Below are 16,586 nucleotides of genomic sequence, written 5' to 3' on the forward strand. Positions count from 1 at the left end.
TCCATATAAAAGAAATCTTTAAAAAAAAGAAAAAATTGATTGAAAAGGGCATTTGAGGTTTCCAGCCTAGAATTCCGAAATAAGCACTGTATCTTTAGAGGTAAATGTTACAAAAGACACCTGTGATGAGTTTAATTTGAGGCCCTGTTGAATCTGCCCTGGGGGAAGAACTCTACAGGAGAATGTGGAGCAGGCAGCTGAGGCCTGGAGAGCAGGTGTTGTCGGTAATGAAGATGTAGCCTGGGGAGCCACATTCTGTGAAAGACCCAAACAGACCTCTGCTCAGCTTTGATCTTTTCCAGCATATGTTATGGTAAGTAGGACAAGTCCTCAATACACTGTCAAGTGGGCCTTGCCCTCCCATGCACTCTTCTGCTAATGAATCTCCTGGACTGTCTGTAAGGACTAATGTATAATAAGGGACAGGAAGATGCCAGAGTATCCAAAGGAAGGGCAGGGCAGAGGATAACTGGAGGGCTAAAGAGGGCTTCCCTGGTGGCTCAGTGGTAAAGAATCTTCCTGCCAATGCAGGAGACCCTAGAGACAAGAGTTCGATCCCTGGGTTGGGAAGATTCTTTGGATTATGAAATGGCAACCCACTCCAGTGTTCTTGCCTGGAAAAATTCCATGGATAGAAGAGCCTGGAGGGCTACAGTCCCTGCGGTCACAAAGAGTCAGACACGACGGAGCTATGGAGCACAGACCGAGAGTGTCAGAAGGAATGCATCCCTGAAAGAATGGCATGGTTGCCACCGCAGAGGTCTAGAGAAGAGGCACATAGGCAACTTCTAAAGAGCTATAGAGATAAAAGATGTGTGCATGTACCTGTGTATATATAGTCAAATGCAAATGTATTCAGAAGAGATCAGCAAAAGTATCTCCGCCCACCCGCCCTGCCCTTCAGCTGTGTTTCAAACCATCTACCTGAAGGAAACGGAACAAGTTGTGTTTGTGTTAGCATGTGGGTGAAAACAATTACCTAAAAGAAATCAAACCATCTACCTATTCCTCCATTTATTCAATAAGGACTTAGTACCATTTACATGCCTGACACTGTGGATGTGGAAAAAAACAGGCAGACGTGGTCTCTGCCCTTACAGACCTATATATTAAAGGTGATACAGATGATGAATACATACAAATTAATTAATTCACTAAAATCGTGGTAAGTGAAAAGGAGAGGGCTATGTGCTCTTAATTCTATCAACCTTGCCTGAGAGTAAGAGGGAAGATAAAGCCCTACAGAAGCAGGAGGCACTCTGAGTCAGATCACTGGGAAGACTGGTGGTCTGGGGCCCTGACCATGGACGCACAGAGCCATAGCCACCCCCCACACCACCTGTGGTCCTGGCACTGAGACCAAAAGGCAGTCTCGACGAGAGCAGAGGTCTGCCTTCAGCTTCGAAGGCTTGGAAATATTCACCAGCATTCTCCTCACTTGCTTCCAGTTTTAATCTGTAAGTCTGTCTTTGGGTTCAAGAAATGAAACAGAGGGACATGAGGGTGGTGAAAAAGTGGGCGATCAAGAAGAGACAGTAACAGGGGAGGCTTTGGGTGAGAGCAAAAGGAGTACAGATGTGTAAATTGTTTTAAGTTTAATTTCTGTTTTCTCCTTTTCTAACCTTTGGATCATGAATTTGTTGGGTTATTGAGTCTGGACTGGTATTGCTGGCTGGGAGCACTAAAGATCCTAGCTCCACAGACTCTGAAGTGTCTGAAGCCAGTGTGCCCAGAGACCCTGTTCTCCCCAAGTTACAGCTGTGGGACTATCTTGTTGGCTAAGTCCTTCTGCCAGGGGATCTTATCCCCAGGGACCAAGCCCATTGCCATGTATCCGTTAGGTTAGGGGTCACTGTCTGCCTTGGATTTGCTCCCACCTTTACTCCCCCAAACAATGGCCAAACTGCTGTTGGAGCTATCAGGACATCTGACACTGATCTTCAGAGGGGAGGATGTTGGGCGTGAAGCAGGCAGGTGTTGGAGGATTTTAGGAGAAACAGATGTCCTCTGGATGTCTCATCTTTTAGGCATGTCTTTGTAAGAAAAGAGATGGTCTGGGGAGGAAGAGTGTTTCCGTTCTTAGCGATGTTGGAGGGTATGTGTGGATATGAGAAAGTCAGACTTTTTGGAATACATATCAGAGAACCTGATCTCAAACTTGTCTGAGTTAATACATATATATCATGAAGTGAAAACTTTTATAAGGAATCTGGGAGAGCTTTGAGTAAATATAATACATAATATAGTTACTACAGTGACAGAGGATGAGATGGTTGGATGGCATCACTGACTCAAAGGACAGGAGTTTGAGCAAACTCCAGGAGGTAGTGAAGAACAGGGAAGCTTGGAGTTCTGCAGTCCACAGGGTCAAAAAGAGTCCGACGCAACTGAGTGACTGAACAACAACAATAATAGTTACTAAATTATTGTTAAGGATTTAAAAAGAGTAGAATCTTGATTATTCAATATAAAAATTGATATTCATTTAAACAAATTTATTATCATTTCTGCCTATTTATAATTTATTTAGAAAACCTCTATTTATAGCTTGCAATGTAAAGGCAATTTTTTTTTTACAAAATTTGTAAGGTGTAGTTTTTCAGTTCAACAGCGTACAATGTAGTGGAGGTGATGAAAAATATGTATACTGGTAGCTAAAATAAGAATGATTTAAATGAAGTGATGAGAGATTTCAGAGAATTGGTTTGAGCCTCAGGTGACTGGAGAAAATATCTTGCTGGAGGCAGCATTTAAACTAGGATTTGTACTATGGACACATTTCAGCACGGGCCAGCTGGCGTTCCAGGTAGAAGGAATTTGTGTTAAAATTACAGAGCTGCAATAAACCAACACTAAGCAACTCAGTTTGGCAAAAAAAAAAAACAGAATAAAACAGGAAGCAACCCGATAAGGTCTCGGGCCCTGGGTGAGGCTCAGGAGTGTGGACGTCAGGGAGAAAGCCTGGCATCCTTTCGAGCCACAGAGCTGAATGATGCAGTGGTGTGTTATGAAGGTCACACTGATAACAGGCTGGGGTAACTCTCCAGGAGTTTCTGAGTTTCAGGAGTTTCTTCAGAGAAATGAAGAGGAAAAGGGGAAAGCAAGGAAATAAGGTTTCTGTTTGTGGCAGTGATTTAGGATAGGGCAGACTTAATGGCTTCCCTGGTGGCTCAGTGGTAAAGAATCTGCCTGCAATGCAGGAGACATGGGTTTTATCCCTAGGTTGGGAAGATCGCCTGAAGAAGGAAATGGCAACCTACTCCAGTATTCTTACCTGGAGAATTCCATGGACAGAGGAGCCTGTTGGGCTATAGTCCATGGGGTCGCAAAGAGTTGGATACCACTGAGTGACTAAACCACGATGACAGACTTAATGGAGGGGCTTCCCTGGTGGCTCAGACAGTTAATAACCTGCCTGCAATGCAGGAAACCCGGGTTTGATCCCTGGGTGGGGAAGATCCCCTGGAGAAGGAAAGGCTACTTACTCCAGGATTCTTGCCTGGAGAATTTCATAGATAGAGGAGTCTGGAGGGCTACAGTCCATGGGTTTGCAGAGTTGGACACAACTGAGCAAGTAACACTTTTACGAGACTTAACAAGTAAGTAATCCAAAGGGAAGGGCAGTTCAGAGAGGAAATTTAAAGATAACAATGAGATGAAGTCTCAAATCATTGAAAGAAATGTCAAGACCATAAATAAAAGGGTTGATCATCCCACTCCTGCCTACCCTGTGACCTCAAATAGGGAAAAAGTGGTGTGAGAGGGTACAGATAAGGGTCCTAACAGCTGAGAGCAAGGAGAGCAAGGATTTCCTAGCATTGGTCCATGACTTTTGAGTCACCTGCCAAATACAGGAGAGGCATGAATAAGAAGGTGTAATCCTGACCTAGCTTCCACATAAACCCGAGGAGCTCAGTCAGATGTGACTCAGCCTTAGGAACAAAGAGATTCCAATCCATAAAAAAAACTCCTTAGCTTCTTACCCTCTCAAGGAAGAGGACCTCCTGTTAAAAGGAAAAACCTGGCAAATGTGCTATATAATGGTCTCAGTAATTTAGCAAGTCTCAGTTTAAGAAAAACTGTCACAGACACTACAGATTTCTACCCATCTATCCTTCCCCATTTCCACAGGGATGTTGTAAGGATATAGAAAACAATATACTACATGTAAAAAAGTTACTTTTCTATAAAAAATTGCTATGTAGGATATTATAAATCTATAAAAAGTACTACATGGATATTACAATATATCAGAAATTTGGAATTATTTTGTTTTGTTCTTCTCAATTTACATTTAAGTTTCTTGCAAAAAGAATGTAAAGGAGTTTGCTTATGGTTTATCATTTTTAAGAGCTTTCTGTACATGTTGTTGAGGGGAGTAATAGGAAAGAAAATACTTTAAACCAAGCTCAGCGTTCTGGTAATAGTAGTGTCGGCCAAACAGACACTCGACACTGTTGAGGGACCCACGACCACAGCACTAGACCGTGAGGCCACATGGGGCTTGTCCAGGGGCTAAATTACAGTCCCTGCCTCCTGAGACACTACTATGCCTGGAAAATTTACCTACTGAAGTGGTTCATATTAAGGACATGTTCCTACTCAAGGCTTTGAGAAAGAGGCTTCTGGTTACTTTAAGTATTCACTCATCTAGTAGCCACGGGCTGATACTGCATGCTCCCAGTTCTGCCATTTGAAGAAAAATATGAGAATTGGAAATAGATCATTTTAAAAATAATGAGTATTGCTACTAGCTCCATCACATCCTCATATAACTTGTTAGTTAGCATACTTGGGAAAAAGAACAAAAGTATGTTTATCTTAGGGGCAGCATTTGCTCTCTTTGGACATATTTAAATGCTTTTGTTGTTGTTCAGGGTTACCGACCGGTAGACTTGTTTTCTTTTTTCTTGACTTGGTAACATTTATTCAATATTCTTTGAAATTAGAAAGAATCAGAAGAAGCACGTATCAATCAAATACAGCCACAAAAATGTCCTGGATATAAATAAAGATGCACTATGAGATATGCTCACTACTGAAGGAATTGGTACGCTCTTAACAGTTACTACCTCTTAGCAAGGAACAACTTCAACATAAATTTAATTTACTCACAATTCAAAAACCTTGACTGGTAGAGGAAAATACCAATTCAATTCGATCACAATTTGCCTCACTAGACCCTGTCATCATGTATGTTTTCAAGGCCTAGCTTGATGACTGTTACACAAACAACAGGAAAACAAACTCAAGAGAATGTTTGACTTGTTTTCTGATTGTCAGCACTCTTGAGTTACATTCACTAGTTTCTAATGACATTAATAAGACTTCCTAAAGCTCTTGTCTGAATAGTGGTGGCTTAGTCACTAAGTCATGTCTGACCCTGTGACCCCATAGACTGTAGCCCGCCAGGCTTCTCTGTCCATGGGATTTGCCAGGTAAGAATACACAAGTGGGTTGCGATTTCCTTTTCCAGGGGATCTTCACGACCCAGGGCTCAAACTCAGGTCCCCCACATTGCAGGCAGAATCTTCTGTATTGCAGATGGATTCTTTACCAACTCAGCCAGCAGGGAAGCCTTTATTAATACCATGATGAGGGCACTTCATAGCTTCCCTCCTCAATCTGCCACTAGGGCATTTGAGTGCTTATTCTACTTCCTTTGTGGCTCAGAATCTGCCACAATGGAGGAGATGTGGGTTCGATCCCTGGGTCAGGAAGATCCCCTGGAGGAGGGATGGCAACCCACTTCAGTATTCTTGCTTGGAGAATTCCATATACACAGGAGCCTGGTGGGCTACAGTCCATGGGTTCACAAAGAATTGGACATGCCTGAGTGACTAACACTTTTGACTTTTCTCTTCCCTACTCCAGGTTACTGTAATAAGTCTCTATATTCATTTTCTCATAACAATTTTATGAGGCAGTTAACAGTACCTCTAAGTTACAAAGTTAAAAACATGTGTACTTCTTTGTAAGATAAAAGCTAATGAAACATACCTACAAATAGAAATTTATTTATTTCTCAGTAACAGAACTCAGTTCTTAAGCGTCATTTCTGTTGATGACAGAAAACTTAATCTTGCCACACAGAAGCAAGTTCATGTATTTCTGATTTTACTTAGTGCTTCCTGGTTAACTGGTCACTCTATGATTCTCTTTCTTTCATTTCTGCAAGTATCCATGGGGAAAAGATGAGTTCTAGGAAGTATGTATATTACCCTTGCATTGGAGGATAGATGATTAGTCCTATGGTCATTAGATCTGTCCAGCCTGGTTTATAGTGGGACATACAGTCTTCAGTGGTTTTCAGCTGTCTACATCTGCGGCAGTAAGGTACCAGTTCCCCTTTCAGTTAATTTTTGTGTGTTGGGTCTATTCAGGTTATTTGGTGTCATGATTGCTCCAACCCTAAGGTTTCACAAGGTCCATAGGACAACTCATGGACAAAAGAACTTTAGCTTCTCTCTCACACCATTCTGTGATGCTTCCCTCTGGTCGGTCCATCTACATACCCCTCTTAGACACTGCTATTCTACAACATCAGCACCAAGTTTGACTGCAGTTTCTCTAAGAGGTTTTCAGTTCCCCTGGGAAGTAAGTTATCATTTCCCTTTACGCTCATTACCCTTCAGTCTGTCCAGTTTCTATCACCACATGCCCCACCACACCCAAAGCATATGCCCAATGAGAAAGTGAGCAAGTGCCCACTTAGGCAAACTTATCTGAATACTTCTGTCATCATGTATGTTTTCAAGGCTTAAAATATATATATATATTTTTTTCTTTCTCTTGCTGGTAGAATTCTATCTTATTTCAGGAATTACGACACTTTCCAGATCTTTCTTCTGAAAAGGCCTAGAAACAATGACCAATTCTATAGCAGTGAAATTCTTATAGAGTCCAGATTGTAGTCTTGAAATATCATCTTTCATTAAGAGACACCAAGACTTCCTGGAGAAAGGGCTAATTCCAGATCTGGGGCAGGAAATATACATAATGAGCCTGGAAAGTCTTGTTACACCAGATGGCAAGGAAATCATCAAAGGACACTAGAATCATGTCAAAAGGACTCAGGAGTCAACTTAGGAAGCTCTCACTGGCCAAAGATAGGATAATTTGAGTTTCAATAAAAATATGAATGGCAATTGATTGGAACCCATCAAATATGTTCAGTACTGTAAACTCATCTTAATAGTTAAAATATAATTGATCTTTTGAAGATTATAGGGAAATTAATTACCTAAAAATTGATGAACATAAAGAAATAAGTATTTATTCTGACTTTCTTACATATGGCATGTATAATTTGATAACCAACTAGTAAATGAAAGAAAGTGTCTCCTTAAAAAGGTTCCTAGGTAATTCATGAAAAAAAATAAGCACCATTTTGTAATCCTGATGAATTGATGTATCTAAGCTTTAAGCATCAGTGGCTGCTAAAAGTAAAAAACAGACATTATATGCTCTTGTTAAGGAAACACACCACTGCATTTAGTCTTGTCAAAGATATAATAAGTAAGTCTGATTGAGCCTCTGAATCTAAGTATCAATTTTCAGGAAATATAGGAGACAGAAAAAAATGTCAAAATGCGCCATGAGTATGAAATCAGCAAAATTCAGACTGTGGTAATCTTGACAGGTCAAACACCCCAAATTCTCCAACATGAAAATTATAAGAAGGAGGAATGGGATGGAAGGGGAGCATATCTAGAAATCAAAAGATACTTGAAAATAGACTGTTCAGAGTACATGGTGATGGTTTAGTCACTCAGTCATGTCTGACTCTTGAGACCCCATGAACTGTAGCCTGCCAGGCTCCTCTGTCCATAGGATTGTACATATAAGTGATATCACACGATATTTGTCTTTCTCTGTCTGACTTACTTCACTTAGTAATATAGCAGAAACAGAGCCACAAATGTAGAAAACACATTTATGGTTACTGGGGGGGAAGGGGAAGGAGGGATAAATTAGAAGATTGGGTTGACACATACCTACTACTATATATGTGTAAAACATAACTAATAAGGATCTACTGTATAGCAGAAAACCCTATTTAAAACTCTGTAATAATCTATATGGGAAAAGAATCTAAAATAGAATGGATATATGTGTAACTGATTCACTTTATGTACACCTGAAACTAGCACAATGTCGTAAATTAACTATACGCCAATAAAAAATTTTAAAAAATACATAGGATGTGCATACAACATGGTATCTCCCCCTAATGGAATCCCACACAGGTGTAACAAGGAATAAGGAAGATCTATGTGAACTAATGATATGGACTGATATGTCATGTATATGTGTGTATCTGTGATATATATCATAGTAGTATGATATAAGTGATAATTTCCTGATTTTGATAATAGTATGGTAGTTATATAAGATGTTATCATTTGTGGAATCTTGGTAATTGGTATTTATAATTGTTCTATTTCTGTAACAATTTTGTTAAGTCTGAAATGATTTCAAAATGGACAAAAAATTGTAAATAAAAATGTTAAAAAGAAAGTATATAAACTCAAAATGGATTAAAGATCTAAACGTTAAGACCAGAAACTATAAAACTCCTAGAGGAGAACATAGGCAAAACACTCTCCGATATACATCACAGCAGGATCCTCTATGACCCACCTCCCAGAATATTGGAAATAAAATCAAAAATAAACAAATGGGACCTAATTAACCTTAAAAGCTTCTGCACATCAAAGGAAACTATTAGCAAGGTGAAAAGACAGCCTTCAGAATGGGAGAAAATAATAGCAAATGAAACAACCGACAAACAACTAATCTCAAAAATATACAAGCAACTCCTATAGCTCAACTCCAGAAAAATAAACGACCCAATCAAAAAATGGGCCAAAGAACTAAATAGACATTTCTCCAAAGAAGACATACAGATGGCTAACAAACACATGAAAAGATGCTCAACATCACTCATTATCAGAGAAATGCAAATCAAAACCACTATGAGGTACCATTTCACACCAGTCAGAATGGCTGCGATCCAAAAGTCTACAAATAATAAATGCTGGAGAGGGTGTGGAGAAAAGGGAACCCTCTTACACTGTTGGTGGGAATGCAAACTAGTACAGCCACTATGGAGAACAGTGTGGAGATTCCTTAAAAAACTGGAAATAGAACTACCTTATGATCCTGCAATCCCACTGCTGGGCATACACACTGAGGAAACCAGAAGGGAAAGAGACACGTGTACCCCAATGTTCATCGCAGCACTGTTTATAATAGCCAGGACATGGAAGCAACCTAGATGTCCATCAGCAGATGAATGGATAAGAAAGCGGTGGTACATATACACAATGGAGTATTACTCAGCCATTAAAAAGAATACATTTGAATCAGTTCTAATGAGGTGGATGAAACTGGAGCCTATTATACAGAGTGAAGTAAGCCAGAAGGAAATACATAAATACAGTATACTAACGCATATATATGGAATTTAGAAAGATGGTAACAATAACCCGGTGTACGAGACAGCAAAAGAGACACTGACGTATAGAACAGTCTTATGGACTCTGTGGGAGAGGGAGAGGGTGGGAAGATTTGGGAGAATGGCATTGAAACATGTAAAATATCATGTAAGAAACGAGTTGCCAGTCCAGGTTCGATGCACGATACTGGATGCTTGGGGCTAGTGCACTGGGACGACCCAGAGGGATGGTATGGGGAGGGAGGAGGGAGGAGGGTCCAGGATGGGGAACACATGTGTACCTGTGGCGGATTCATTTTGATATTTGGCAAAACTAATACAATTATGTAAAGTTTAAAAATAAAATTAGAAAAAAAAAAAGAAAGTATAAAGTGTGTAAGATTAAAACACAATGTCTAAGGATACACACTTGCGTAATACAACCATCCAAATGTAAGAAGGGGATTTCTACAAATGTCAAAATAGAGGCTACTTCTGAATTGAGGAAGGGGCTGTGACTGGAATGGGACACAGGGAAAGGCTTCTGGGGTGGCTGGCAAAGTTCTGTTCTTGGCCCCTGTGGTCTGATGGTTACAAGGGTGTTCTCTTTATCATAATTCACCAAGCCATACATTTTTTCTGTGTAACTTTCTGTATCTTCATTCTATTTTATGAAGAGAAACAAATGAAAAACCAGAAAAGAAAAATATGATTTTGCTCTGCCTTTCAAGATTTTCTCTTTTATGAATATCAAAAACCTGTTTTGGAATTCAAAAGCAACTATTTGACTCTTTGCTCTTAGGCTAAACAACCTCTTTTAGTGATGTAAATACCATAACCACTACAATATGCTTTTAAATGAGAGACATGAGCTTATCACCTCCCCCACCACCATTTTACAGAGCTTGATAGCTGTTCTTCTCCATCCTATTCTGGACGAGCTTAAGCAAAAGTGTCTTAGAAGTAGAAGAACAAGACTACAGCAAAATTATCAAGAGGACATGGCCACAGAAGGACACTTCAACGTCACTGTGAGACTTGAAAAAATAAAAAACTGTAATTCTGCTTGTTGATTAAGCACCCTCTATTCTCCAGACATAGTGGGAATGGAGAAAAGAGAATATGAAACTTTTGTGTTGAGGTACACACAATTGCATCGAGTGGTTTGCAAACTTTGTTTAAAATCAGTTACCTGGGTAGGGTTAAAATTTATAGAGAGAGATTCCAAAGCCCAATCTCTAAAGACTAATCTAGTAGGTCTCTGAACACATGCCTGCCCACACAAATGCCTGCATTTGTGTTTTCAGATGTAGAACAGTTTCAAAATCATCTGAAAGGCTCAGGTGTGGCTGTTGAGTGGAGGCTGAAATAAAGTGGAGCTTGTTAGAAGTGAGGAAAGCAAGGAACTGAAACACACAGGCACTGGAAGAGTCATACACGAGGGTTCAGAGACTGGAAGATGATAGGACTTGCTGCTGCTGCTAAGTCACGTCAGTCGTGTCTGATTCTGTGCGACCCCATAGACAGCAGTCCACCAGGCTCCTCCGTCCATGGGATTCTCCAGGCAAGAACACTGGAGTGGGTTGCCATTTCCTTCTCCAATGCATGAAAGTGAAAAGTGAAAGTGAAGTTGCTCAGTCATGTCCAATTCTTCACGACCCCAGGGACTGTAGTCTACCAGGCTCCTCCGTCCATGGGATTTTCCAGGCAAGAGTACTGGAGTAGGGTGCCAATGCCTTCTCCTTAGCAGGACCTAGCCAGAGAAAAAGACTGTAAATGAGGTTTCAAGTTTTCCTTCTAAGAAAATGAACAGGCAGCTGTGAAATAAGTGCAGGAACAGAAGGTTTTAAGTAAGAAAGGAATCAACCTCAAAGAGGTTGGAGAAATAATGAAGAAGCAATAGTAGAGACATATTCTGAGAAGGACACTGACCTCAACCTAACAGAGCTTTTAAGAGATCATGCTTGGTTGGCTCCATTCTGCCATGGGTTCGAAATTTTATGAAAAATGTCACAGCCGGAAAGCAGACAAAATTATACGGAGCTTGGTCTGCAATTGCTATTTGTCAGGAAGTCAAATGTAAAAGCATACAGTGTTCTGTAATTCTTTCCTGACTTACTTATATGGGAAGTAATAGGGAAAAGCAGTTAAGTTATTGAGCTGACACCTATTTATTCTTCCTTAGGACATTTGGACCCCCAAATGTGTAATGTCACCAATGGCAAGTTGCATAATAAATTAGTGATGCATTCTCTATTGTATTGTAACAATGGTACAAGTACCGACTTTAAGACAAAGTGTGTGTATACACATACACAGAGGTGGATATATATACTTCTAGATACAGATAGTACTAGCTATAGATAATTTACATTCAGTTCAGTTACAGTCCATGGAATTCTCCAGGCCAGAATACTGGAGTGGGTAGCCTTTCCCTTATAGATAGGCTATTTTTCACCTTAGAAAAGAAAGTACCATATATTCTATTCAAATAGTTACCTTCTCTGTGGAGAGGTTTTATGGGAAAGAGCAAAGATAAAATACTACAACTGAAGTGAACTGAGACACATTCATTCAAACAAGCTGGGTACATTGGATAAGCCATCTACTTACCTGATTTTAGTTATCTTTGTGAAATGATTTTACATAAAATTTCTTTGAAAGTTGTTAATTCTAATTCATTTGTGATTTTGCTTAAATTTAACTGTTTAAACATATATTTAGTATATGAAGCAAATTACCTATTACTTTATTCCTTTAATGTTATACTTTATATAATGTATATATGTACATATCTAATACATTATATACTCAAGAGCATCCCAATGATTTTATGTCAATCATAGTGTAAACTTCTTCCTTGTTTCCAATCTTCCTGGTTACTTAGCTTGTTTCTCTATCTCCATCCATGCACCAACCCTCAAATATTTAGTTTTAAAGTGCTAGCATATTAATAAAAGTGGGATATTTTCTGGGGGGGTGGCCTCAGTCTCACTAAATAGTGATTATCATTAAATCTTGATTGTTTTTTAGAAGAATGCTCCGTTTAGACAATTTTATAATATCCCAAGTCCTAACAAGATGATAGATATTTGTATTTCCCACTTATTTCTTACACTATTAATTCTTATGGTAAGCTGTTTCCCTATTCTACGTGCCTTTGCCCACACAGAAGCTTGTTAACCTGTAATCATTCCAGTATGGGCATGTATGGTCACTGCACACACTTTCATGAAGTGGGGGAAGGAAGTGGTATGGAATTCAAATTTTCCTATGGATTAAACAGTGCTCAAGAACCTAGCAACTGCGGAGGAAACCCAGTTTGCTTTTGCTTTAACGTACCCAGAAGATTTCAAATCAATACTCAGCAGTAACACTTTAATTGAAAATTAACACTGCCATAATTGGAAGTGAGGGTCAGCATCCTGATGTTTGGGAAAGGTCTATTTGGTTGAGGAGGTATTACACAGAGGAGCACAAAAAATGGAAGAGGGAAACACAAATCATGTGTTTCCTTGAGCAAGGACACTCAGTAAACACTTGAATTGGTGGTCAACTATAATTTGCTTCTAGAGCCAGCACTCTGGCAACGCTACAGTTTGGATTTATAGCAGAGTACCCAAGTAACAATGACTTTGAAAATAAAGCATAAAAGAACCAAGGAAAAAGTTCTTAAAGATCTACTCCTCATTACAAGGACTTTCTCCTTCCTGTAAAAGCAGGAGGCACTCTTATTGCTATTCCCAGCATGCCCCTCTGCTGGTCTTCCTGAATAATTACTCCTCTGGGAAACCAAAGATATTTGAGTCTGGGTTATCAACAATACTTTATTTTTTGCCTAGGAATTTCAAACCAATATACTCCCAGCCCGTACAATGTAAACAGAAGGTTTCCTTTCCATTTTGGTGGAAAAAAAAAAAAAAACAACCCACTTCATTCGTTTCCCATGTCATAAAAAGTTCAACCACCTCTCCAAATTCCCCAGAATAAACACAAGAAAATAGCTCTCCCTAGTAGGATCCTGGCCCCCCTCTACTACCTTGAGGCCCTTCCGCTTCCTCCATCTTCATGGAAGGAGTGTTCAGTTCAGATCCGGCTCCTCAGTGGAATAGAGGGAATTTAGGGGACAGAATTTCTGTAGGAATTGTTAGCCGCACAAATAAGTTCCTCTTTCCCCTTTTCACTAAACGTGAAAACTACTCACAAGGAGCGCTCCCTGTCCCCCGTTTCCCTATGTGTCACCAGAGCCAAGAGAGGACCCCGTCAACGAGGCTCCCTCTACTTTGTCCCGCAGACCACAGTCTCCGGCCTTCACCCCATTGTCCGTGGAACGTGCAGAGCTGGAGCTCAGAGGAGCCGCCTCAGCATCACCCTCCGTGCCCGGCGAGGCCAAAGGCCCCTTCCTTTGTTGAGGGGAAGGGCTCTTGTGGAAGCAGAGTTTGAAAAGCCCCAGCACTGTCACGGTCAGTATCACCAACACTACTACAGCCATGCTCACAAGTACGAAGACCACGGTGGAAGAATCGAAAGCCTGGGGGTTGTCCGAGGGAGACGTAGCATTAACCTTGGGAAAGGCTGTTCCTGAAGAGTTCACGTCCGCCTTTACCTCTGTTTGAGGGGACATCTGAAGGGTAGATAGCGTGCTCTGTGCTCCCCACCGAGGGATCTCGGGAAAAGATGCTGTTGCACTGCCTTGTCCGGGGGCACTGGGTATCTCTCCCGGCCTCTTCTGGACACTGGGTGACCACGTTCCCTTCGGCGCGAGGCTGGCTGCAGTGGCTGGCGGGTGCCAGGTGACCACCTGGGTCCCTCCAGGGGTCGGCTGTCCTTCCCCATTGGTTACACAGGAGCGTCCGTCTTTCCCCAGCACGAAACCCGCAGCGCACTCGCAAGCAAAGCCTCCCACTTCGTCTAGGCAGTCAGGGAGCTCAGCGCACTTACCAGCCCGTAGATACCTCCCGGGACAGGGACAGAGCTCGGTCCCAGAGGGTATCCCTTCCCAGTGCGCGTCGACCTCGGTCGCGGTGCAGGTGGCCGTGATGGAGAGCTGCCCAGGGCAGAGCGCACTCACCTCCGTCCCGGGGGGACTGAAGTCCAGCGCCGCGCTGTACAGCTGGAAGGGCGCGCGGTAGCTCAAGTTCGAAGCGGCCCCGGGGCGCGGTGCGGGGCACAAGCTCTGGAACTGGTACTTGCACAGATAGCCGTCGGCGCGCTGGTGGCATCGCATCTCCTTCCAGCCCGCGGGCTCGACTCCCCCGGTGGCCTGGAGTCCCGCGCACCTCCGAACGGTGCAGGAGAGTAGGGGCTCCTCCACCCAGTGCAGCGTGTCGCTTTCCGACCCGCCGACGTCGGGGGACAACCAGGAGAAACCCCGCAAAGGCTCATTCTCCAGGGTGCAGTCGGATCGCCGGCGCTCCAGCGCCACCCAGAAGAGAAGGTCTTTGGAGCCCCCTCCAGGGCCCGGGCCGGCCCGCAGGAGCGCGAGCACTGCGCGGAGCTCCGCGCCCCCGCGCACCGTGCTGAGCACCCCGTGGCGCAGGTTGCAGGCCTCCTGGGCCTCCTGCCGCTTGAAGGTAGCGTGGTGCAGGCTATAGCAGGCCCCCGAGGCCGAGCAGCTCGCGCGGTCGGCGGTGGGGTGCTCGCCACGGCCGGGCCGGGGCCAGAACGCCTGCCAGAGGAAGCACAGGGCGAGCGCCGGCCTCATCTTGCAGGCCCAGCGCCCACAGCTGCTCCCAGCTTGGGTCTGTCCCGTCCGAGGGCGTGGGGATGTCCCGGGAGCGCGGGCACCGCCTCCCACCGCTGGCTCCCCCCGCTTCCCGCTCCCCAACCCCACCCCACCCCCGCCCGTCCCCTCGACCGCCAAGCCTCCCCTCCAGGGTCCTGGCGACAAACCGCTTCCCTTAGGCCTCGACAGGAAACGTGTCCGGAGCTCTGCGAGGCCCCACGGGCAACCCTGATTTATTCTGGGGTCAGGAACACAGCTGGCTTCAGGGCACGGGGAACGCTGTCCGCCAGAAGGTCAAACACCCTGGTCAGGGCCGGAGAAAGAGAAAAGAAAATCGCTCCTGGGAAGAAGCGTTTGTGGTTTTTCCCCCAGCTCAGGGAGTTTGGCAGCCTCAAACCCCCAAACATTTTGGCGAACACTGGCAGGAAGGGCTGGAGAAGAGGAACTAGCTGAGCGCCCACGCCCACCCATTGTGCTGCGTCCGGAGCCGCGGAGTTGGCCTCGCCACAATTTCTAGACGGCTCCCGTCTTCCTCAGTCCCGAGACTCGGGGTGGGGGTGGGGTGGGGATGGGGGAATCTTGTGCGAAGTATAAGCACCTCCTCTCGCCACCAGAGGCAGTACTACGAAACCCCCCGTCTCTCCTTGGGCTCTGCTTCTCTGTGCTGTCGAAGCCAATATTGCAGTGCGAATTGCTAGTCAGAGGATGAGCAGCAGAGGATGAGATGGTTGGATGGCATCACCGACTCCAGGGACATGAGTTTGAGCAAACTCCGGGAGATAATGAAGGACAGGGACGCCTGCCATGCTGCAGTCCATAGGGTCGCAAAGGGTTGGATACGACTGAGCGACTGAACTGAACTGAATTGCTGGTCAAAGAAGTTCCTTTCTGGTATCTGAAAAGGGAAAGCCGGTTTCTTCTGGCAAGGCTCGCCTTACAACTTTGTTTTTGGCTTCCATTTCTTTCTCTTTGAAATGGGCTTATTAGTTCATTCAGGAAAGGAAGTGTGTTTCAAGGCCTAAATGAAAAATAACAATCATTGATCTTAACTGTTATGTTAGGTTTCCTTGCCACTATATTGATTCATAACTTCTTTAAGCTTATAGGTTATATATAAATGATCATGGCCTGTTTGAGAACAACTACCCCACATAGGATTTTATCCTTGAACTATTTTAATATCATTTTTCTTCTATGATTAGGTGCCAATATTTGTAGCAGTAAGTTGTAAAAGTCCCCTCTAAGGGACACTAGAGTTCAATATCCTTAAGAAATTAAAATATTTATTACATTAGCATGTCTATTGTATACTGTAAAAAATACCCTGCAGTTTAAAAAAGCTTAAAAAGAGATGGGTCCATTTCTTCAGAGTTCCAAGGGCTGTTTTGTTTTAATACAAACACTTCCACTCAGTTGGAAGCA

The 16,586-nt window shown here is 43.0% G+C and overlaps 1 protein-coding gene across 1 annotated transcript; it reads right to left on the minus strand.

The window, feature by feature from the left end:
* Positions 1-13,252: 13,252 nt before the first annotated feature.
* On the minus strand, positions 13,253-15,150 carry CLEC14A (C-type lectin domain containing 14A). The gene is given in 1 exon segment (NM_001077890.1): positions 13,253-15,150. A coding segment is annotated over 1 exon segment (1,473 nt). The 5' UTR covers positions 15,144-15,150; the 3' UTR covers positions 13,253-13,670.
* Between the last annotated feature and the right edge of the window lie 1,436 nt (positions 15,151-16,586).

This window comes from Bos taurus, chromosome 21 (assembly GCF_002263795.3).
Source record: "Bos taurus isolate L1 Dominette 01449 registration number 42190680 breed Hereford chromosome 21, ARS-UCD2.0, whole genome shotgun sequence".
Taxonomy (NCBI): domain Eukaryota; kingdom Metazoa; phylum Chordata; class Mammalia; order Artiodactyla; family Bovidae; genus Bos; species Bos taurus.